The sequence below is a fragment of the Struthio camelus genome, chromosome 1 (genome assembly GCF_040807025.1).
Source record: "Struthio camelus isolate bStrCam1 chromosome 1, bStrCam1.hap1, whole genome shotgun sequence".
NCBI classification, from domain to species: Eukaryota; Metazoa; Chordata; class Aves; order Struthioniformes; family Struthionidae; genus Struthio; species Struthio camelus.
The window spans coordinates 15,446,866-15,471,966 of record NC_090942.1 but is presented as its reverse complement, the minus strand read 5'-3'; the positions used below and the strand labels follow the sequence as shown (position 1 = coordinate 15,471,966).

At 39.3% G+C, this 25,101-nt stretch overlaps 1 protein-coding gene across 19 annotated transcripts; it reads right to left on the bottom strand.

Moving 5' to 3' along the window:
- Positions 1-79: 79 nt before the first annotated feature.
- Positions 80-24,755, bottom strand: PUS7 (pseudouridine synthase 7). 19 transcript variants are annotated; one of them, XM_068930012.1, is made up of 20 exons: positions 24,644-24,751; positions 23,409-23,666; positions 23,169-23,211; positions 22,338-22,479; positions 22,144-22,221; positions 21,097-21,490; positions 19,180-19,276; positions 18,961-19,062; positions 17,925-18,069; positions 13,485-13,596; positions 12,043-12,120; positions 10,087-10,215; positions 9,704-9,829; positions 9,337-9,398; positions 8,029-8,189; positions 7,059-7,185; positions 6,222-6,323; positions 2,943-3,072; positions 1,789-1,880; positions 80-1,031 (listed from the first exon to the last, which is right to left on the bottom strand). In XM_068930012.1, exons 6-20 carry the CDS (start codon positions 21,459-21,461, stop codon positions 895-897), a joined length of 1,965 nt encoding a protein of 654 aa, XP_068786113.1. In that variant the 5' UTR covers positions 21,462-21,490; positions 22,144-22,221; positions 22,338-22,479; positions 23,169-23,211; positions 23,409-23,666; positions 24,644-24,751; the 3' UTR covers positions 80-894. The 19 variants fall into 19 exon arrangements, with proteins under 19 accessions (XP_068786113.1, XP_068786062.1, XP_068786080.1 ...); XM_068929961.1 differs by lacking the exons at positions 22,338-22,479; positions 23,169-23,211 and adding an exon at positions 15,893-15,910; XM_068929979.1 differs by lacking the exons at positions 22,338-22,479; positions 23,169-23,211 and adding an exon at positions 15,893-15,910 and having other exon boundaries at positions 19,192-19,276.
- Between the last annotated feature and the right edge of the window lie 346 nt (positions 24,756-25,101).

The window sequence follows — 25,101 nt, the reverse complement described above, 5'->3', positions numbered from 1 at the left end:
AGAGACGGTTTATCATCAGGCCGGTTTCAAGGATTTAATTGGCGTTTGAACAACGAAGAAGTACAACAGGAGAGACGCCTTGTGTTTCCATGAGTTTATTAACACAAGCAACGCGGGTTTGCGTATTTGGTATAGAAACGGATTGCGAAGGCAAAGACTGTCCTTTCCGAATGGCTTTGTAAGCTTTTCTTCTCCCCTACCAGGAGTCCGGCTCATCCACTGCCGGCAACGGACACACCAAGACGCCTGGAGGAAACAGTTACTGACGTTCACCTAGACTTTTTGGTTAATTTATTTTCCTTAGCTGTTCTTTAGTACAGGTATTAGTAAAGCAGGAAAATATGCACAAATATTTTCTTAATAAAAGACTACAGCCAAGTGAAACAGCTGTACACCATCATCACCCCACAGAAAAGGCCTCGCTAACAGAATCCTCTACCAGATCAGCGCAAATGCTACCGGCATCCTACGGCTACAGAGACTTCTTCTTTGATGACGAATATTCGTCAATATCTTAGTTTTATTGTAATTGGTTTTCCTAATCCGAAATTTAGTATGTTTGAAGAGTTTGAATTGTGCTAAACTCATGAAAACATTCAACCGTCGCTGTACTTCCAGACAAGCGAAGCGCAGCTTCCTCCAGCTCCGAAACCATTACAAGCCCTCTTTTTAAAGACGCAGTCATGTTACAGCTCAAGCAATTTATTCATTCATTAAAAGCATCAGTCACTAAGAGCTACATTATATTACAACCACCATCTTGCAAATGATTTAATGTTAATTTCTTGCACCAATAAAAACTTTAAAAAATACCGATCTTTAAAGATTTGTCCCGAACACGTACGTAGTAAAACTTTTTATACGTGATAAAATCTAACTCCTTTTACAGTTCATTCAGCGTAACCAGGTAGTATTCAGCTGTGTCTGGTTTTTTATGCTTGTGTCCATTTTTAGCACTTCTCGAATTGCCATAGTCGCGTAAGTGGATGGGGGAAGGGAGAACGCCATCTTCAGTGCCCTGAATTTACCATCTGTCGTATCAGGGGTAGGAGGAAAAACAGACAAGAATAGACTGTTAAGACCACACAAAATGCTTATACTGGATATCATCAAAAGCGGACATCAAAACTTAAAAGAAAAAAAGTGAGTTTACACTCCATTTACAATCCACAGTGTAGCATAAAGTGAAGTTTCATAAAATAACTTCCATTTAACATCTTCTCTCAGCAGGAAGTGACTATGTTAGAGGAATATTTATCAAAAATTATATAGTTGATCAATTTGTCAGAGTAGGGCATTTTTGTTTTCTTTTTAAAAAGAAAAAACTCCTCTTCTTTCAAAACTGAATTCCTAGTCTCTCTATTTTCTGGAAAGCAGAGTCAAAAGACCTTGTGACCTAAGTCATTTTTAAAAATTTCCATTGACTTTAAGTATTTGAATAGTCTCTTATACTTAGCACAAATAATATGTGCTCAAGCACATAGCCCATTTGTGGCTTAATTCCACCTTTTCTTTATGCATTTCACAGACATTTATGGTGAGACGTTTACCACGTTTTGCAGAGATGTGTAAGAAAATGCAACAGACTGCTGGAAGAGTTTGCTTGTACTTCTTTGAGAAATAAGGGTCCTTACTCAGGCACCTAACTTTGAGTACCTCCTTTTCTATATCATTACCTAATAGTATTGTTAAAGGAAAGCTGTTCTCCAAAAGATCTTTCAGTATGTTGCAGTTTAAAACAACAATCAAACATCTATTTTGCAAACAGCCGCAGAAATGTTAACTTACCTGTAGGAAGAACTGGTAGTGGTTTTCCTTGCAGCTTATCCAAATCCGTATTAAATAGTGGGATTCTAGGATCATCATACGCAACAACCTCCCTTTATAATATACATAAGGTTTTTATTATTTTTCTTTATTTAAATTTGGCAGCTACAAAAATATCACTGAGATGGAATGATTCTCCAGTACAGATTAGGGAAGGTGTTATTTATTTATGGTGCAATAACTGATAAAGCCTTATATAGAAAGCTGGTCTGTTTAGTGAAGATATTCACAAAATAATGAACTAGTGAGAAATTTCTTTACGTGACTCAGCTTTTTACCCCCCTGGGATATCAGGATTTCCAGCTATACAAGAAGTGTAGTTTATGAAATTATAGAAAGAATGGCATCAACTCTAAGAAGGATTCTTCAACAACAACAACAACAAAAAAATATATATATATATTTTTAAAAAGCCATCTAAATGTCTTTGTAATGGTTTAAACACATATTCTACTCTTTCTTCCATTCATATAATCATTCAATATGTAATTACTAGGCTGAATAGTAAATGGGAATGCAGATAAGCTCTAAAAACCAGCAGTAACTAAAATAAAATTCAAATATTTGAATTTTTTGTCTCCTTCCAAAAATCCTCCATATCCTTTTCTATGCAACACAGTAATCAGGTCATTCTGCAGATTTGTACAATAGCCTGTTTAAAAGACATTTATTCAGTTGCCATAGGACAACTTGGTCATATCCTTCATAATAGTGATTTAGTACATTTAAATAATACAAACGATCCACACACAGGCAATCGGAAACCAACTTTTCTCATAGAAAGATTGCCAAAACACCTGTTTTGTATTATCTATTGCGGTTCCAGCATGAATAATTAATTATCTATGATGTGTTTAGGCAAGCCCTTACTGCACGGGATAGTAACAACTAGACAGACGTCCTGACGCTAACACATCACACAGAACCAGAGGATCAGTGATGAAATGCGGCTCGAGTTCAACCGTGTAAAAACGTGAGGAAAATGAACAAAGATTCCTTCTTACTTATGTTTTGGTCTACATGTACACACTGTGATCTAATGGTACTTTCTTAGTCATCCTATATATACCCTACACTGTCAATTCAAGTGTTTTTTCCTTTATCTTCCTACTCACCAGTTGACATTCTGAGGTCGAATGATGATCTTTCTGTATGCTCCTGAAAGTGAATAATCTCTAATCTTATGCCTCATGTTGTTGATATCAAGATTGTCGGCTACCAGCATTTCCTTGTAGGCCTCACCAACTGCAAGAAATGAAAACATTAAGCAGAGAGTGTGCAGTACGGCCAGTTTCAACGGAGGCCATGTTTTAATGTAACATTCCTTCCCTTGTTTTCCAGTGATCTTCAGCATATGTGGGATAAACGTCAGACGGAAGTTGAAAATTATTTATCGCAAATCATATTACTTCCAACGTTTTCTTATTCAACCTGATTAGTAGAGTCAAGTAACCTAGAATCTCTTGCTTGACAATCAGAATTTAAGCTGAAAACAAAACTTATATAAAATATTTTATTGACACGTCACTTATTGACACAAGACAATCTCAGGTATATGGGGGGAGAGGAAAAATAGAAAAAAATAGGGGAAAAAACAAGAGAAGCTAGAATACCCATTCTTATCTTTGAAAAAGCAGCAAAGACTGAAATGAGTTTAAAAAAGCCCTCTGAAAAAGTAAGCTGATAAGGAATACTAAGCATTTCTAACTGAAATGGCCAGAAGAATGAGTCATTTTATTAGGGTTGTATTCTTAAGTAAGAGTGTGTATCCTTAAGTAAGAGTGTGTATATGTACACGTGATGGGGAGGAGGTTGGCAATGGAAATACAGGGATATACTGCAACTAAAGTGCAGTTTGATGCATTTATTTTGCAGTGCAATTTCCAGCATTACTTCCGTCTGACTGGGAAGTTTCAAGAGGAATAACTTAAGTTTACTAAGGGCAAATCACATTTATAAATATACTGAACGCTAAAAATTTCAGCTTTTCTTTTCAATCTATGAAATAAACGTGGTTCAGTGCCACACCTCATCTCAGATTCTCAAACCGATTGCTTCTTCCAGGAGACTGGTCGGCCTAACACGGAACTCATGACTATGCTCAAATATAACAAGGATACATACATAAGGTGAAAGGTAGGACAGGCTACAAAGAAAGAAACACTGTCCAGGCACGTAGGGATGGTGTTAGGAATGCCAAAGCTCAACTAGAGTTGCAACTGGCAACAGACACCAAGAGCAATTAAGAGCTTAATTGCAACATCAGCAGTAAAAGAATACAAGGATAACGAGGGGCTGCTCCTAAATGTGGGTGATCTAGTGCCAGCAGACAGAGATAAGGCTGAGGTACACAATGTCTCCTTTGCTTCAGGCTAACTAACAAGATCTCCTGAGCTTCTGTGCCTGGACACAAGGTTCAAGGAGGAGAGAAACTACCAGTAGTGGAAGAGGATGGAGTCAGGCATCTTTGGAGAAATCTTGACCCATACAGCTCTGTAGGACCAGAGGAGACGCATGGACTGAGAGCTGGCTCGTGTCATTGTAATGCCATTCTCTGTCCTTGAAATGTCATGGAAATCAGGGGAGGTTCCTGTTGACTAGAAAAAGATGAATGTTGTGCTCACCTTCAAAAAGATCAAGGATGGCCTAGGGAACTGCAGACCAGTCAGACTCACTTTAGTCCCTGGGAAAACCACGGAGCAACTCCTCTTGAAACACTTTTCTGAGCATATGAAGGAGGTTGTGATTGGGAACATCCAGCAGGGATTTACTACGGGTAAACCATGCCTGGTCAACCTCTCTGCCATCTATGATAACATTATTAGCTCTGCGAATAAAGACAGAGCAGTGGATGTTATCTATCTTGCCTTTAGCAAGGTTTTTGACATGTTCCTACAGCATCCTTGAGGGATCCTTACCCAAGGCTAGAGCCTTACAGTCTGTACGGGTGGACCAGTTGATGGGTGAATAACTGGCTGGGTCATGGTCTCAAAGGTTAGTGGCTACGGGTTTGTAATCCACCCAGAAGCTGCTTACAAATAGAGTTCCTCAAGAGTCTATCCTGCGACCTGTACTGTTAACTACCTTTACCACTGTACTTGGAGGAGGAGCTGGATTTCATCCCATCAAGCGTGTGGACAAGATCAAGCTGAGGGTGCAGCTGATACACTCAAGTGCAGGACCCCCATTTCAGAGGGACCTAACCAGGCTAGAGGAATGGGCCAACAGGAACCTCATGAAATTCAGCAAGGACAAATGCAAATTCCTGCATCTGGGACAGACTAAGCCCTTGCAGTGGTACAGGCTGGGGACTGAGAGGCTGTGAAGCAACTCTGCTGAAAATTTCTCGCGTCTCAATAGAAAGGAAACTAAGTATTAGTTAAAAGAGTGCCTTGGCATCAATGAAGGCCAACAGCATACCAGGATAGGTCAACAGGACTGGAGCCAGTAGCTGCATTGAGGAAAGTGATTATTGCCCTTTAGTAGGCACTCAGACTGCATTTGGGAATACCGTGTCCAGTTTTGGAGACCTCGGTACAAAGAAGTTACCGACAAACTTGAATGAGTTCAATGAAGGGCTACCACAACGCCAGGGGTTTTTAGCATATGCTCTATGAGGAGAGACTGAGAGAACTAGGTTTCTTTAGCCGAGGGAAGAGAAGGCTTAGAGGAGACCTTAGAGAACATCTGTTCTTGGAGGTTTCAGACCTGACAGGACAAAACCCTGAGCAAGCTGGCCTGATATGGCATTGATCTTGCTTTGACCAAGGATCCCGAGATCCTTTCCAACCTAATGATTCTACAACTCTGTGCCTTAATAACAACATTGTGCTCCATGCAAATAATTATAGATAACTCAACCTACTCCAACAAAAGCAATTTAGATTAATACATTTTACAGGCAAAAGATGAACATAAAAAATATATGCACCTATATAATACATATATATCCCTTAACATTTAATTAAACAAGATCTAGTTCTTCCTAACTTTAAGCTTTCGTTTGGGCTACGACCCCTAGAAAGTTAGTTTGTTTTCTAGGTTAAAAACAAATACACACACATTTTTCAAAGAATATTTCACCAGTTACTCCCCTCATCTCCTTGCTGTTTTATGAAATAAAATATTTCGCATCAGTAAGTACTTTTTTTCTTTGGAAAAGCTATTTGCTATAAAGAAATATGAAACAGATTTATGTTAAAAGAAATAAGTGACAATGCAGGCTACTGTTATCCCAGCTAACAGAAGTATATTATCAAAGTATCAGAGCTCTGAAATCGATTATTTTTTTTAAACGATGCCAAAGTTGTTCTTAAAAGGAAAATTAGATCTATGTAACCTTAAAAGAGATCTGGATTTTCAGAGTGACTGTGCAAGTTAGCAGTCAAACTTACTTTTATGCTTTGGATATACGACATCAAATCCAGGCAGTGGCATCACTACATCATGGATAGTATAGTTATCAACATCTCCTTCTCCAATATGAACAGCTGTGCCTACAATCAGAACAGAAAAATAAAGGTACCATATGAATGCCTGTGACAATCACCATTAGCAAAATTTTAAATTAAATATTTCATTTAAACATGCCTACTTTTAAAGGGATAACTACTGTGTTTTGTTCCTGTTTAATTGACACCATCAAAAAAAAAAAACCAGCAACAAGAAGAAATATATTCTTTAAGGCTGTCAGCGATAGTAGAATCACAGACTGGTTTCTATTAACTTTTAAAGCTGAATGAAATAAGGACTGCTAGATGAACAATCCACTAACTAGAAATATTATCGATCCTCTCAACACAGGTAAATTTCAGAAAAATTCAAGTGAGGGAAGTTTTAACTAAGCGCAGTCTCTACTATATTAAAAAAAAAAAAGTAAATAAAAACTTCTGTGGTTAAAGCATTCATTACATCTTTTCTTCCATAGTTCAGCAAGGCCTGAACTCCTCCTTTCCTTCAGTAGAATCATTTCTTCACAGTCTCTCTACCTCATTGAACTACTTATTTGGGCAAACAAGTAAACCGAAAGCTTATTAAAGCACAATATATGACTCTCACTTCCTCGCAAAATTTAACACAAAATGGCCAATAGATTCAGAAGTCAGTGGACCAAATGGGTCGAAAGAAAAAAAAAGAGCAAAACTGTTTACATGATACTGCATACTTATGCCTTATTTTCTTAGGAATATGGACTATAAAGCATCACTTGCTTTCTGTTTGTCTGATTTTACCTCCTTTAAGTATGAGATCTCCTGGTACAGCTTTAAGACCATATTCTTCTATTCTTTGGCTCACCATATTGTTCCATACAAAACTCTGGTAGCTATGAATATACATTAAACGATTATTTCTTGGTATCTGGAGGTAAGAAAAAAAAAGTTAAACATTAGAAAGAAGCATTTTTAGGTTTTTCTCTCCATCGCCCTCCCTAAAAGGATTTCTTTGAAGCATGAACTTCTCCAGCCTCATGATCAGCACTCTGTTCAATGGTATACAGACTTCATTTGGAAGAAGGATATGTGAAGAAATAATGCTTCCATACATTTGAAATCCACACAAAAATTGCATTTAGATTTTAAAAAAACTTTTTTTTTTGAACAGCTCATCAAACAGACGGCTGGTACAAAACACAGAGTTCATACTCAGCCTCCTGAAATCTTAAGTAAACTTTGCGGGTGTTAGGGCAGAATGATATCCTAATTATCCTATTATCTTCTAGAAATTACTCCTCAGTTTCTACACGGGGCCCAGTAATCTGCTGGTGAAGAAGCATTTTCTCCAAAGACTCAGTCTTGACTGCAGTACTTGAAAATGATAGCGAGCCCATTATCTCAAGGCCAAGTTGTTTCATTAGCACACTATGAATTTGATTCACGCGTTTAAAGCAAGAGAAAAAATTTGGCACTGAATTTCTGCACAGTCCTCAGATCTGTATTAGACATGGTTACTAGGTGTAACAGCACAGCTTCCAACGAGATTGTTGTATTATTTGGGGAGCTTATTATGCATACATTAATTACAGATGTGACAAGCTACCACGTAGCCGTACTTCAAGCAAACAGGCAGGATAAATGTAAAGATTTACACTTAACCTCATATTCATTAAGCACCTATTAGTCTATTTCAAATGCATCATGATACCATCAAAACAAAAACAGCAGGCTTATTTAAGTAAACACCCCACAACACTTTTACACTCACTATGCCAAATGCAGAGATTATGTTCTTCATTCCATACTTTGAGAGTCCACGAAGAAGCTGTCCTTCCACACACCTTTTTACAGGCAGTTTCTTGAGGGCTGCTGCTGGATCTTTAGTCTTTGCCCATTCTTCTCTGCATTTTACTAAGTATCCTTTTTCAGCTAGAACAAGAATGTGAACTAAAATATTTTAACTACACCAAAAAAACCCCATTCACCTCACTTTTTGGTAAAGTAGTTGAAAAACTAAAGTTTTAATTATGTTAATTAGTGTTAGCACGCGCCACCAGTTTTCCCATCATATTTTGGTATAAATACAAAATAAAATGGTTTTGATAAATTCTACTACGCACTGCTAGATTTAAATGGAATGTGTTACTTTACGGGGAAAGGCAGGAAAAAAGCATCATGATTTTTGGCCAGTTAACGGTCAGTTTGAGGTTTTTAGAAGCACTGGTAAATTGAGTTGTATGCTAATATGACAGGGACAATTCAGGTGCAAGAGGGAAGCCCCAGAGAGACGAGTGGGTTTCAAGGTTGCCTGGGTGAGGAAGCAGTGGCAGTGAGGTCAGGCACTGCGGACTCAGGCAGTCTGAGGGAAGCCCCAGAGAGACGAGTGGGTTTCAAGGTTGCCTGGGTGAGGAAGCAGTGGCAGTGAGGTCAGGCACCGCGGACTCAGGCAGTGGGACTGTCTCCATCCCTACTGTGCATTCCTGTCACCTCCAGCATAAACAAAATAACAGACTGCTGGCTCTGGTGGTCTCTGGCTGGAAAACCACCTACTTTTCTATGCTTAAAGGTCTTGTCAACATTATTTTGTGCCTATCAATCAGTACCACTAGGGCCAGATTACACACCACCCTCAGCACTGCACAGTGAATCAAGTCCATTCATACAGATCCCCTGCCTTTCTCCAGAAGATGGAGAGAGCTATTCCTCACTCAGGCTGGTAAGAGACGCCGGCTGTGTGGGAAACCTCTACCAGGGCTCCAAGTGGAGCCTGAGCAGGCTCTGCATATTAGTATTTATATCCCTTTTCACCCATACCTCAAGAAACTGCATAGCAAAGAACGAGAAGCAGAAAAGGCAGAGAGTCCGAAGACTACTTTTTCATCGCTAAATTGAAGTAAAGCATATGCAAAGCTGTCCACACAAATGTCCTTTTAAATGGTGAAACAAATAAACAAATAATAATAACAACAGTAATAATAATAATAATAATAATAATAATAATACACCCCACAGAATCTAAAAATGCTTTTGGGGGGGAAAAAAAAAAACAGAAATACTTTAAATATTTAGTCCTTACCTCCCGGTCGTGGCTTTAATATTAAGTCCATTACTTCATTCCAATTATTCTGTAGAATAGCTCTAAAATTCAAACAGTAAAGTTTATTTATTAAGAACTTAAATATATTTTAAGTATGTAACAAACTTACCCAAAGAAAGCAGTATTAGTGTTTGGGTTTATGTAATATTAGTGGTAGTAATGATACGTAAGGTATATGCTGGAGCAACTTCAAAAACAAGTTCTTTCTTGAATCTAAAATTAAAACTGGCACAGGCAATATGATAGAAAAACTTCCCCAGAGATAAGGCAGACCTTACACAAGGATACAATAAAATAATATAAAAAAAATAGACAAAAATAAAGATGGGATGAAAACAACACATACCTGCCGATCTGATATGTAGGAACAGCTGTAGTTCCAAATCTTTGCATTCCGTAGTAATTAATGAATCCAGTTTCCCTGAGAGACTGCATTGCTTGCTCTATCTGGTCATCAGTTCCTGTTATGTTTCTGGCAAAATATTTAAAAAGTTACCATTTTGTTATATACAGATTTTCAAGGGCTCATGCTATTTTATGATCCCCAAAGTATTAAAAGCTCAACATCAGTGTTATATAGCACTTACTAAATTCAACAGACTTCCTCCAATTTCTAATAGGAGATTACTCTTCTTCTTTGTTGTAAGGTTATATGCACTGATATTCCTCAACTATTTAAGGGGGCAAAAAAAAAAAAAAAACCCTAACAGAACTATCTAAATACATTACCTGAGAACAACAGTGAAGTGGTTCCCTTGCAGTTCTCCTAATTTCAGTGGATGGTTCTTGTAACTAAAGTTTCCTAATTTAAAGTTCATCAAGCATTTATTCAAATGAGCAAGTCTTTGTGCAGTGATTCTAAAAAGAAACAGACCAACACTCATCAATCTACATTTAGAAAAGCAGATAGTTAACTAAACATGGAAGTGCCAGCATTTCAAGACAAAAAGCAAATGCTTCAGTAAGTAACAACTTCAGTTTCCCCATTTTTCTACTGTTATCTTCAAAATATTTATTTGAAATATCTCAAAGGGAAGGACAGATATTTCTTAAGGCTTCTTCTATGTTTAGATATACACAAGACAAAGCGTATACTGTATATATTTTCACATCTTTCACATCTTATCTTTTCACACCTATATTAGAATATACACTCGGGAAAAAAGAATTGCAATATTGAAATATACTGGCTCCCCACAACACAAGCCTGAACTTTGCTTTATTTGCGTAAATACACCATGAACTGAAGTTAGCACAGTCTTAAATGCATAGCTAAGTCATTAACCCTTGTGCAAGCTTAATGCAGAGGAAGGAGTAGGAAATCTACTTGTCACTCCTGAAGTTCTCATTCTTGTTGCTAGTAGCTTTGGAAACATATCATGTTATTTGCTTGGCAGAGCTGCTCTTCGACATTTTCCAAAATTTATACCAGATAGACAAGTTCATCTATCAGCATGGCCAGCATGCTCGTTTCAGAGTGGGCTGATGATCACTGACTTCTCCTTTTCTATCCTCTCTCTCCCCTACGTTATATGGAACAGTCTGTAGTCCAGCAGTACTGAACAGACACCAGAGTCAACAGTTTTTCCCCTATCAGGGCTTGCACTACACTGAATCTCTGAGACATAACATTAAATATGATTTTACAGACATACAGAACAGCAACGGAGATGGCTATACCACAAGTTTGGTTGGTCGTCATCAACTGGCACACCTGTCTTTCAGGAATGATAATTTGGGGCTTTTGAATTAGTAATTCCTTTCAGAGGCACAAATATACGCACATGCAAACTCCTGGGAGAATGCCCTCCTTTTAACAAGGATTTGATCAAACTACTGCTCTCAAACTCCCAAATCTGAGAACTCCTCCACTTGAGGAGTGTGGCTTTCAAAGAGTTGTAAAAGCAGTGGAGACAGAATATTCTAACCAGCTAAACAGATACTGTAAAGCTTGACTGTAGGGCATCTGTTATCCTCAGCTATTGATGTAGCACTGATTTGAAGTGCCAAGGCATCATATAATTATCTTGGAGTATGCCAGAATGATTTTACTTTATTTTAGTAGGCTACTTATGGGAGTACATTAAGGCAGGAAAAATTTCTAGTCTTTGTTTGCCCCTTCTGGTTACTCACAGATGAGCAAAGGCAGTGTTTAGCGTTCTTCGGAGCTGTTCAGAGAGAGTTCAGTGAGAAAGGAAAATAGGATTCCAACTGGAGGAAGGGGGAAACAAAAGTCAGGAAGGAAATGGGACTGAATTTTCATCGCGTCATTCTGTTTTTCTACCATTGCATGAGAATCATGCAGCATGAGAGCGTGTACGCAACCCGGCTCACTGCTTCAAACAAGCCTATGCCCGTGTGCCCCACCTACAACTCAAGAACGCCACTGACTGAAAATATTAGCAACCATCATCAAATAAAAGAATATAGTGTATCTTCATAAATATACACGACATTTGAGTGCTTTACGAGATCGGGACCTGAATCTGCCATTTGCATTACATGCGATACTGCTTTCCGAGCAGAAAACCTGCCTCACAGTCTAAGAGCAAAAGGTACAAATATTGCTTTCAAATAGTATGCATAGTAAAAGCCCGTTCCTAAAACAAGAATCTTCAGAGTTTTTAGCAAGGTAGCCAAGTTATCAGGCTAGGAGTGCCAATACTCCAGTATATTTTCACTTACCTAAGAACAGCAATCTCCTGAACTGTTATAGCCCTTTTATCTTTAGTTCCCATGTAGGAAAATATGTTTGGCTTCACTCTTAAAAGCAACGGTAAAAAGCATTATCTATATATTATATAAATAAACACAAATTGGACACAACTGATTATCAACATAACTAGCTAGAATTATTAGTTTCTCTTTTATACTAAAAACAGATGAAAAAAATTACATTTAACATCTTTTGTTAGATTTTGTTCAAACGGGAAAAAAAGCAAGTATTTTCTTGCCCAGAACTATGCTACAGTTTGATACTGCTGAATATATGTGACATTTTCTAATCTCATCTGCAAGTATATGAAACACAGGGAAACCTTCCTGTTTTCATTATCAGATATCGTTATATGCAAACAGATTCATTTACAGCACGTTTATTCTTTCAAAATACGAGCTTTGAAGTATTTCTTTATATACATCCACTCAGTGGAGGAAAGCGCAGTGATCACTATCGAAAAATTCAGATCATGTCCATTTCTTCTTTAAATTTCAAATAATATGTCTATTTGAATACCATGCATACACATTATATGAAAATAAGAGAAGGTAATTTAAAATGTGTTCCTTTCCACATTGCAATTTACAGCCTGTGTTATAGGGGAGATGCTTCTGGTTATTCCAGCTAGGGGACCAGGGAATTGCAGAACTGCCATTACACGTATGTTTCCACCAAACTACATTTGATTTTCAGTTACGAGTACTAGCATCACACTGGCTAGAGTCTGAAGTATAAACATTTATTTTTAGAGGGGAAGGATGAAGGGAAGAGGAAGGAAAGAGTAGGGAAGCTTCCCTATGAATAGATCTCTACACTGATCCAATTTAAAAAATAGTCCTCCTCCTGCAATTCATCATGTTCACATCATGCCTTTCACAAATCTTTTTATTGTTGCATTTGATGGGGTGGACAGAATCAAGACTGTGTTGCCACGCAGCAATTAATACATGGAATCACAGTTTCAGATTATCAACAGTGACCGCTCAAGAAGTGGTAAGCATATTACCACAACAATATCTGATACACATTCGTACCATATTTGAGTATCTTCACACACTCGGGAAAATTTTAATTCCAGTTATGCACATGAAGGCTACGAGCTGCCTGGTGTTTGCTTGGATCAGGCCACTTAATCTGTAGACTTTCTTTCTCTTTAAGTAACATGGCTCAGTCTTACAAATAAATTACTTGGGATTACTTGCTGCATTCTCCCCTCCACACAAAACCTAAAGTTTCAAATTCAGTATTCTAAAACAAGTTTTTTTGTCTTTTTACAATGGCTAAAAATTAGATGACAGTCATCACTTGTGTTGCTCTTACATAACCTTGAAGTATAAATATTTCATGCTATTGTACATGTTATGAGAGGACTGCATGCTAGCCAAACTGACAGAAAGAACAGTCTTACCTTAAAAATTTTGATAACACATTAATGGCATCCATAGTATCCTTGTTCTCCTTGTACAGTACAAAGTGGCAGTAGCTTCCCCTAGATTTTGGCCAAGAGTGTTTTCTTGGATCTTTAAAAAACAAAAAGTTAAAATTATAAGAGCCGCTGCAGCTCCATTTAAAATGGATAGGCATTTGTGATTTCTCCTAGTTTTCAGCTGCTTAAAAAAAAAAAAAAAAAACATTGACTGCTACAACGGCAAAGCACTTGAAAAGCACCTTCTTCTCTTCCAGTGGGCTGTACTTTTCTTTGTAAAGGATACCAATCCTATCACCTCAGAAAGCTTGAACAAATGATGACAGTTTCCTTTGCATTAAATTATCTAAAAATTTTTCCCCCAGCCATTTAATTGCCTTACAGCCTGATTAAGCTCCTCAAAAAACATTACCATTGCACTGACTTTCAGCAATAAAACCCCTCCACATTTCATCTAATGCCTGCTGAAGTTAATGGCTGAGAACCACTGGAGCCCTGTTTGTGCGACTACAACATTCCTTACACTACATTACTAATGTGGTGTTTATTTCTGTAGGATTTTTTCCTGCGTGTAACGTGAAAGGTGAATTTCTGAAAAAAGTCCTTTGAGAGAGGTAAATCTGCCACAATAAAAACATTTTCAGATAATTCCAAGCAGACGCCGTGCCATGCTTAGAGAACGCTAATGGGAGAGAGGACTTTAGCTCTTGTAGACTCAGACGACATTTACAGTACTGTACAATTCCTTGTGATTTGCTGGAGAGGGGAGCACAGTTGTCAGCATATTTGGCAAGCTTTTATACACAAACATTTCAGACATAAAGCTTTCATTTCACAATTATTACTGTCGATAGCATTACCAGGAAGGGAGACTGATCCCACAAGAGGTTAGCAAACAATTTTAAGGTGCCTCGTTTATCAATTCTTTGTTTTGTAAGAACAAAACTGAGTTTTTCTTTTTAATTTAAAAAAAAAAAAAAACCTTTTCTCTCGGTAGCCACTAAGCAGACACTTCCAGTTTTGTACAAGAATGGCTGAAGCTCCCTTCTTAACAGCAAAAGCTGAATAAAAAAGTCAGTCCTATTCCAGTATATCAACACTGACACGGGAAGGAAGTTCTTTGGAAATTCTGCTAGTTTGTTCATGTAAGTCTAATAAAACCCACAAACCCATGCAGGCAGTGAGTATGTTTAAGCCTCATTAAACTTTCTGATCAAAGAGAACTTTTTTGAGAAAGTAACATCCATACAACTGCTTCTGTCAAAACAATTTCTCATGCTACAGTATGAAATACCCTACATATACAGTTTTTAACTGCTTAATTATTGAACACCTGCCTTGCACCATTGGCTTCAAAACAAAGTGCCCCCTAAAAATACTAAAGAGTTTTCTAGGACCTGATCTGGACACTATGATCAAAAAGCTGTTAAGAGGTCTCATGCTCATGTTGGCCTCCCTTCTGAGCCACCTATCAATTTACTTTCACACATATCCTTAAACATGACCTACGAAATACTGCATTCAGTTTGAAAAGCAAGATACCTTCATGAAGGATTTATTAATTAGAACGGAAGAGAGAAAAATGGACAGCGATTCACAAGGAAAGTCTTCTCCAACTGCAATATTTCTCAAAGTTTAACTACTCCGTCTTGCACAGCCTCATTGAAACATCCTTCAAAAAAGGAGCCCTGATCGAAGTTAGACTAAAGCACTCTCAGGTACAACGTACCAACGGCCTCCTCGTGCTTCGGCCACTACAGCCACAAGCCTATCCACAGCACTGCCCTCCATCCTGAGTGGAAGGCTGTAGCTACAGTCCCAATATTTAACTGTTCCTTGCCCAACACCTAAAATTATTCAATTGCGTAGATGGATAGGAGGGGCAATTTGTATTCCTCATTACTATTTTTCAGAGTCATGTTACATATCTGACAGTAAAATCCTATTTTTCAGGCCTTTTTTCCAAATCTTTTGCTGCAACGTGAAGGCTAGAAGCTTTTTGTTTTTGTTTTTTTAATACCAGGATAGGAGATGTTTGCTTTTAACGTGGTATAAATCCAGACAATGGTGTTCAAAGTAAGCCTAAAGGGCAAAGTCTTGGCTTAATAAAATCAAAGGGAAATTTACCACAGATTTCAAACGTATCATCAGTCCTGATCTTTCACATCACTTCTTACTTGGCAGCCTTTCGCTGCACGGTCTATACTGCGCTAGCAAAAGAGAGGCAGCACAAGCCCAATTATTGGCTATTTCCGGGAATTTTAAAGGTTACTTATGTGCAGGGTTTTTTTAGAATTAATTTTTATTAGTTTGGCCAGCCTTAGCACTATTTAGGAGGTTGCAATAGTTGGCATTTCATTTTGTTAGTATGAAATGTCAACATCTCTTACCTGTTGCAGTTCTGACCTCTGTCCCAATGCATAGCGTAAAGAGCACAAAAGAGCAGCATTTAATTTTTAAACTGTTGAAGGGTTTTTAAGAGGTGAACATGCAGGTTTATGGTTATGGGATCGTTTATGCTGTAGACAGCATCCAACAGTTAGGTGGTGGATGACAGCAATTTAGACAGTTATGCAATGGAATCGTGCAGAGGCAAACAGTGAACGTATGGAAAGCTTCAACTGGAGATGCAACAAACTTCATTTGTGGACAATGACAAAACAGCAACGTACTGACAATTTAGTAAGGCAGCGTTTAAAGTATTTGGGGTGCGGACTTACTATAGATACAAAACAGCTTCTAATTTTAGCTTTTAGGAAAGTATTTTGGTAACCTTTTACACTGAAAGGAAAGGTAAACAGATCTCTCAAGTAACATTTGAATATTATGTTCTCCTGAAACGTTTCTTGCCTATAGGACCCACTCAGGACTGAGATGTGTTACTGGCTGTAGAAACACAAAAGACAAATATAAATCTGACTTTAAAAAAAACTTGCACTCTCAAACCCTGAATTCGCAAGCGCTCACACACACTGACTGAACTGCACACACCTCAACCCCTCTGAACAGGTAAGCGCCTGTAGCATTCACAACTTAAGAATCCAAGATTTACTAGAGGGTGTTCCTCTGCACTACAAAAAGGTGCTCCAGGTAACGTTTTAATCCTAAAGATATACCACTAAATTATTTTCAATGTACTCCAAATATTTAAAGTATTTTATACAGAATCTCTTAGTTAAGACCAGTCAGCTTAATAAGAACCACTGGACTGTAACAATGGTTAAAGAATATGAGCAGCAAACGGGAAAGGCGAAGGGAAAACTATTAAAACCAACACAAAATGAGACTGGCTGAGAAGAATTTGTGCTTGTTAAGTATGCATACTCCATGCATAAAGCATGCAAACATACAAGTTTCCTATACACAGTTAAACAGAACAAACAACATATAATTTGCACCAATTTGTACAACATTCCCATATTCGCTTTCAAAAGGCCTTGACAGTAACAAACTGAACTGAATGTGGAGATGTTCTTATTTAAACTTTTCAATTATCTTATTTCCTTCTCTTTTCCTTTCTCCATCTCCTTCATCTTTAAAACGAAAGGAATAGATTTACACGTTACATCATTTGCAGGTTCAAAGGAAATCAGTTTAAACAAAACCAAACCAAACACTAATACCTTTATTAAACGTGCAAAATTCTGCCTTTAGGCAATCCTCTGGACTTACAGAGGCAACTGAACAATAACGGCATAACAGATCTAGAACATATTAATTTATCCCCAATAATCAAATCAAGATCTGGTAATATTAAGGTGAAGGACTGTCAAAATGCAGTACTAGTCATTATTTTTATTATTTCAAAATAATAACTGTAATTCATAATGAGTAAGGACAGTTTTCTGCAAATATAATTAGCTTTGGAGATAGAACTAACCTCACAAGCAACCAAAACTGTCTTAAAGACCACAGTAAATATATTGTGTTTATATAAAACCATACTTCTGAGAAAACAAACAGCTCCTGTCTCTATTCCAGTCACAGAGAACTTTGTCATGGATTTTCAAGAAAGTCAGGATTTCGCTGATTAAGTGTCATCTCCAGCTCCTTACTTCCATAATGCGCAAATACTTACAGATCCAGGTAAGTAAATTAAAACAACACATAAAATAAAGCTCCTACTTTGCCTATTCCTATTGTAATAGTAAAGGATCCTCCCACTTTTAACATAATTATATTTGATTAATGATCTGAAAGAAGTGAGTACAAATCTAAAACTGCATTTTAACCAGCTATGGTAGGAGGTATCCATTGTGTTCCTAGCTATTTAGATGCACCGCATCAGTGCAAGGAGAAAAAAAAGACAGTGTAGGACTAAGTTAGGATGTACGCTCTGCTTGCGCTACTTTCTAATGATCTTTAATTTTCAGTTGAATTTTAGCATTTCCTTTACTCAACTACTGTGACACTGAAACTCACTTGCCAGTGCTTTTTTCCCAGCAGCATGATAAGCAATAATGTATTTTTTTCCATCTCGATCTTCTGTTTTAGTCTCCAACCCAGGAAATAAGGACTTTATAGCCTGGTGGATAATTGTTCTTTTCTCTTTGCTGTCCTCAATTACCTGCGTTAAAACACACACATGCAAAAACCAAATAAAGTAATACAAACAGGGAAGGATGCTCTAAGAGCTAAAGTTTTGTATACTTAAAGAAAACCTACTGAATCACTCTAACATCCTGAATAGGTATACTTTGAACAGTCTGGCCTAGTCATTAAAATTAGTTTGAAAAATAAGCAGCTAACTCTGCTACAAACCCTGCCTAAACATTAGCAAACAAAAACTCGCAAGTCTTACTTACTTCTTTTGTGCTTAATAAAATTTCACCTTTCTAGTGGCAATTCTGGACAAACTAAGTTTTTCCATATGCATTACAGAAAAAAGACCCTAGGATCCTTTAATATATGAACGCTCATCTGAAATCGGCAAACCTAAAATGCTACTCCTTTTTCTGTTCCAATAGTTCTGCTCAACTGCTCTTCGTATATGGAATATTTAGACGTTTAAAAAGATCAGGTTTTTATTTCATTTGTACCTTTTTATTTTTCTTGTTACGGAAGATCATACTTATCCTCTTTTCTATTAAATCACTACAAACTGACCTTGGAAACAGTTTTTCCATCAGGATGGATGTTTATTTAATCCTTCTTACATAATGACACTATAAAATAGTCCTAGACAAAAAGTCAAAACTTTAACACAAAAATTAAGACATGCATTTGAGTTCATGTGTATAATCCCACCAAAATCAAAATGCCTACTTGTATGTCTGAGTTTGAGTTCACCTGTAAGGCTTTACAGACTTGAACCTGAAATTGGCAGCATTTCTGTATTACCTACTGTTATACCAAGTTCAAACTGCTCTTACATGCTTCAGAAAGCATGTACCTTTCAGACACTGACTCACGCTTACCCTCCTTTCCTCCAAAATTTCATGCTGTTTCTTAGTTTTACCTCTATGGCGACACTAGTTTCCTTGTTCTTAAAAAGCTGGAGTTCTTCTAAACGCTTCTTGTCTTCATCTGACAAAACTGTAAACGTTTCTTCTGATGGGTCCTAAGCATATGAAAAACAAAATAAAACAAAACAACACACACACAACTCACATAGAATAATTTTCACCACTCTCTTAATGTTTTTGCTTTAAGAATATAGTCATTACCAAATTTTTACCTCAGAATTTACCTCATCATCCACTGGAACAGAAAAATCATCTAAATGGCTCACACGTCCATCTTTTCCTATTTCATGAACAACAAAGTCCGAGTATCTGACAGGAAGAAACATGCATTAGGACGGGAGTTAAAATAAAATAATAACAATAATAACCCTTCCCCCCCCTCCATGAATTACCTTTCCAAGAAGCTATTTGTTAACAGAATTTATTCAGGGGTGCATAAAAGAAACTTCAGCCATCAGAAGGCTTTACCTATTCTTGCCCCTCAAAAAACATACCAAGAGAACACAGGAGAACGTCTACTCTAGCTAAACAAAGTAGACTTCTTTGTGAATAACCAAACAACTGCTGTAACTATTCTGAGTCACTTCCTTACTAACGTACAGATATCAGTAATTCATATCCTCAATCCCAGTCATTATTGACAATTAAAGATCCACTGTGTTGTCACAACACGAACAAATGCATTAGCTGTCGATCCGCAGAATAAAGCGCATGTTAGCCACTCTAAGAAAAGCAGGACAAATTCGGCTCTGTTACATATACTAAAGTATAAAGAACATCTTTCAAATGAAGAGTTACTCTGTACATTCTAGGACAGCAAAAGAGAATCTGACTGTCACATTTGAGGTCAAGTCACTGCGTCCAATATTAAAAACATGCTGACTCCTTTTTACGTAGCAACGGCTTGTAAAGATAAAAACAAAACCCCCCTAAACCCTCAGCTTATGAAATCCCGAGAGATGAAAAAAACTGCACCATTTTATCTCCTCCAAGCCTGCATTTACCATACCTCTGTGCATCCGAACATCATATTGGTAGAAATCCTTCCTTAGGAGTGTTACTGTCCTCTCCTTATTATCTGTAGCTGTCTAGACATGCTAGTGACGATTACCTTTCAAATATTAGGATTAAATTAGTTATAGGTGCTACAAACTAGGATCAAAGAAAAACGATGAATCTGCAAACATCACTACCATATGGCTACATCCGGCCACCTCTGTTTGAAACCGGCAAATTTCAGAGAAGGCAGTTCTACACAGACTGTGTTCACCAGTGGAGGATTACGCTAGCTGTTCATACTGTACATAAAGTTTAAATAAATAAACAATAAAATGTTCTTAAGATCATCCTTATGTAAGATGACCTCCATATTAAACCAGGATATACAAGTAAGGACTTCTGATGTATAAAACAAAGCGTGCTTAACTGCTTTGCTAAGTTAAGGCAATAATGGATGCTCACTTCAGAGGATTTTGTATTTACATTCTGAGAGTTTTACTGGAAGAAGCTATTTATTAAAAGAAAAGAGAGAGAAGTTTCATGAAATGAAAAACTACTAACAATCAAGTAGCTTAGTAAGTATATAACGTAGTGTTCCACGCTCAAAACTATAAATTTCCCTGCTTCTGTGTTTTGTAAATGATGTTACAACTCAGAGTATTACTTAAAGCCAGAAGGACCATCTGCAAATAGATGCACTCAGCCACTTTAGCACAAAAAAAGCGAGGAACAAATGGAGGACGATGGCTTCAACCCTGTTACCCAGTGCATCTTATATCAGCACTGAAGAGTTGTGTAAAAGGTAGGTATACTGTAAACAGATTTTATGCTCTAAACCGCTGCGAACAGTAAGGAAAACAGCAAAGGTTAGTGTAATTGTGTATTTCCAACCATACACAGCCTTTTTCTTCAGAGTTCCATTTGACAGGAAAGAAAAATACAAACAGAAAAATAATCTAGAAAAACGCCAAATAAAATTTTTCTTTCAGCCTCAGCATGAGGAAAAGAAAGCAACGAACCTCCCAGACAGCCACACACAATCCAACAGTATCCTGTGAGTCAAAAAGGAAAATGGAGAACAACAGCTGCTAAAACAAGGAATTAACATACAGAACAAGACAAAGAGTTACCTCTCTTTCAAGATTCCAGAAAACCCTTTATGAGAGCTAACAAATTTAGTTATGCCAACATCACTTTCTGTCAGTCCATGCTTCATCATGTCTGCAAAGCTCTCTGGATCTCCATCTTCATCACTGTCCTCTAGTTCCTGATCTTCCTGCTCCTCACCTTCCTCAGTGAGGATTATTTCATTTTTCGTGTCCTCAAGCAGAGATTTTTCAGGTTGTTCTGTTACAGTCTCAACGCTCTGCCCAGAGTTGTTCCCTGTCTTAGACTTCTCTGAGATCTTCTGTCTTTTAATTTCGTCTGCATTAGCCACACCATCCTCAGAACGAGGACGTTTCAAGGATACACTAGTCATTTCTACAGTTTCCATGTTTAAGGCACAGTGCAGGATAGAAAGCCCTGAGGAGCAAGAAGAATAGCTTATTTCCTCTCTGCTTAAGAGCAAAATAAATACGTATTCTCTTCACTCCCAAGACTGTGTGCCCTGCAATAGTTCAGGAAAAACATGTAACTTTCCATGTTTTTAAGTTAAACAACAAATAAAGCTTTTGTAGAGCTAGCAACATTATGTACTCGGGAAGAGAGAAGGGAGCTGTTAAGGGGACTTAATACCCACCCAAGGCAGCATGCATGTTAGGCTATAAAAGAAAAGGATTCAACACTAAACAGTCCATGTACTGACACTGTCACTCTTGCCAACTGTCCCACAGCTGTATCCAACCCCTTTCCACACAGGCTCTGCTGTCAATATAAATTTAGTGCCTAGAACACTTTCTGTTAAATACGAAGTCTTGGGTAGACCAAGGAATAATTGAGAGTAGCCATCTTGCGAGGATTGGGAGAGGATGCCCTGATGCATTCCCCTAAACCTGAAACTTCATCTCTTCCTTTTCCATGCTCATCTCTTCTAACAGACATAATCCCTTGCAGAACTCAAGAGGGCAGCAATTCAGACCAAAAGATAAATAGGGATGAGAAAACAAAATCTTTGAATGAGACAAACGAAAAAACAAGCAAGTGAAATGATCTCAAAGAGGAACGTGACTACTCACACTGATGGACCAGAGCTCTGACTCTTCACCGTTAACTTCAGCAACTACACTTGGTCAGCAGAACCAGAACCTAAAGATCTGAAAAACAGAGGAAAGTTTCAGGCAAAAAAAAAAAAAAAGAAGGTTGCAAGGACGCTCCTGTCCTTCCATGATGTCTTAAGAGTTATGGGAGATCCCCAAAGAATTTTAGGCACCTGAACGGATCCCAATTGCTCCAGTAACCCTGCTGAAATTTCACAGTGCACAATGCTCAGGTACTTGTAACGCTTCTGTAGAGTTTGCCGTGTGCAAGTATCAAGCAGACTCCAAATTTATGGCTTATAACCATCTATATATCTATATATGGTTTGATATAGAAATATAAAAAAATACAGGAATAAAAAAGCATATATAACCATATATATATATATATATATATATATATATATAAAACCATATATATATGTAATGGTTTATAACTCTTAAAAGAGACCTCTTCTGACACCTACATGCAAATTATTAAACATGAACCCACCCCTGCAAAAAAGCAGAAGTAAACGATGTGCTAAGACCACAATTCACTAGTCTAGAAAAAATTACTGAGAATATGTAATGATCAATGTGACCATTACAGAAACTGGCCACTACCCCACCCAGCATCAGCAATTGCATAGAAGCAGGCACAACCACTTACATGGACAAGTTAATAAATTCACCAGTAAATGTGTTACCAAACTAGTGCCATAACATAATATTGTCACTTAACGAGCTACAGCAGAGCAGCAGAGAGTTTTTTACTCTTATGCTTACAAAAGGAGACTAATTATAGTCTCTGTAACTAGACAAAGATGGCACCTTTCTCCCAGTATCACCCAAATAGTATACAGGCAAGTTTCTAAATTAATAAAGTTCAGCTGTTAAGTAAGGAATTAATCCTGACACAGAGCAACATTTTAGAACCACGTATGTCATCCTACATTATTTCTCCCAACTACTAGACAGCACATTTTAAAGGATATGTTTTTAAAGGAAGATTCATTACTGACTTGGTAACTATATCTGGACTTTCAGTGGTACAGGTCACATAAGCTAGGGTAAATAGAGAGGAAAGACAGTTATAGGAACATGTGAAATATTTTGTGCAAATGAAGAACTGAAAGCAGAAGCCAGAATAAAGAACTGACAAAAGGGAAATAAGAGACTTACAAAACACATGTATGATGCTCGAAGACAGGAGTGACAAAATACACGCAGAAGAAAACAGAACCATCAGCAAGCCAACGTACCTTTCAGTAGAATGCGCCAGCTTCAGTTTGCTCTCCAACTAAAAGTGTAAAAGCCTTCTCAAAAAAATAAAATAAAATAAAATAAATCATAGCCAAGAGAAGTGATTCACCAGCATCTCCAGGTTCTTCTCGTATCTGCCCAGACTTACGGAGCCCTAGCTATAAAACATTCATGTGGAAAGGGCTTCTGGATGGCTTGTGAACCCCTTTGCATGACGAACAAAGCCGAACTCAGCACGCCGAAACCCTCTGCAAAGCCTGCCAAAGGAGGTAACAAGACAAATCTCATGTTTGTAAAATACAACTGTAGCACCTAGGTATTAAACGATACACACTGCTAAAAGAATTCAGCACTGTCCACAAACGCTCTAGAGTTATCAGACGCAGCCTACTCACATAACAGAGGAATAACTCGCGTAGTGAAGTACTATTCTTTCGCCATCCTCAGGGAAAATTTCGGGAGGCTCATTACTCGAAGGAACAAGTTGCAGTGATGAGGGCACACGCTGTCCCACTTGGGCGGGTCACTAGTGACAACTAACTGACCACTACTTTTTGACAGCCGCTCAACCACCTGAACGCTTTTCTCCGCCAACAGCTGTCTCCATACAAGCCAAAACCTTCACAAGCAGCGACTTCGCGGGAGGCCGCGCTCTGACAGCGGCTGGATGTACCACCGCCAACAAACGCCTTGATTCTCTCCAGCGGGAGACACCGAGCGATCACGTCTAGGCCGCCAGCGGTGGCGCAGGGCCGGAGGCTACCGGGTACGAGGAGGAGCAAGCCGGGGAGTACGAGCGCGTTTCCCATCCGATGGGCCAGGACCCTGGATTACAACGCGCCTCACGACATGGCGCAGCGCCGCGGCGGCGAGCAGGCGGCAGGCAGGCAGCCCGGGCCCGCTGAGGGGCGCTTCCCGCCCGCCCGCGCCGCCGCCGCCATGGCGCTGCCGCCCGCGGGCGGCCGGGCCGAGGCCGTTACGGGCCCGGCATGCAACGCGCCGCGGCGGCCCGGCCCCCGGCTGGCGGCTTGTTTCTGGAGCGAGGCGCAGGCGAAGGAAAAGGCTCGGGGGCGGCGGGGAAAGGAAGGAAAAAAACCTAAGAAGCCAGGGGAGTCCCGAGGCGGTCGGGGAAAGCCGGCGGAAGGGGCGCGGCGGGCGGGCGGGCGGGCGAGCGGCCGCGCCAGGCCCCAGCTGCGCCCGCCATGGCGTGAGCCGGGCAGGAGGTGCCACTTACCGGCACGCCGCCGCTGGCGAGGGGGCCGCGGCAGGCGCGAGCGAGGCGGCGGCGGCGGCGGCGGCGGGAGCGAGCGGCGCGGTCCCGCCCCAGCTCCGCGTGTGCGGCGGGCGGCGGGGGCGGGCGCAGGCAGGAGGCCGCCCCCGGGGCCGGGGCCGGGGCCGGGGCCGGCCCAGCCGGCGGGCAGCGCGGCGCCGCAGCCGTTTCCAGGCGGCCGCGTCCCTGCTCGGCGGCAGCGGCCCCGCGGACCCTCCGCCTCTGCCGCTGGCGGCCTTTCAGCAGCTTCAGCGCTGTTCAGTCGGGCGGCTTTCCAAGCTGGGCGGCCCCGGCTTCTGGCAAAGCCTGGGTCAGGGAGGCTGCGGCCGTCCGACGGGTAGAGGAGGAAGGAGGCGATGCCGACCTAATGCCTGTCGCCTTGCACACCTTCCTTAAGCTCCCGGGCCTACCAGAGTTTTCTT

Excerpts from the sequence above, each read along its gene's own strand:
- PUS7 (XM_068929961.1), bottom strand. The coding sequence starts at position 21,461 with ATGGAAACTGTAGAAATGACTAGTGTATCCTTGAAACGTCCTCGTTCT. Across the intron at positions 19,063-19,179 it reads ATGATGAGGTAAATTCTGAG|GACCCATCAGAAGAAACGTT; the intron begins GTAAAAATTTGG and ends TCATATGCTTAG. Across the intron at positions 18,070-18,960 it reads AAACTAGTGTCGCCATAGAG|GTAATTGAGGACAGCAAAGA; the intron begins GTAAAACTAAGA and ends GTTTTAACGCAG.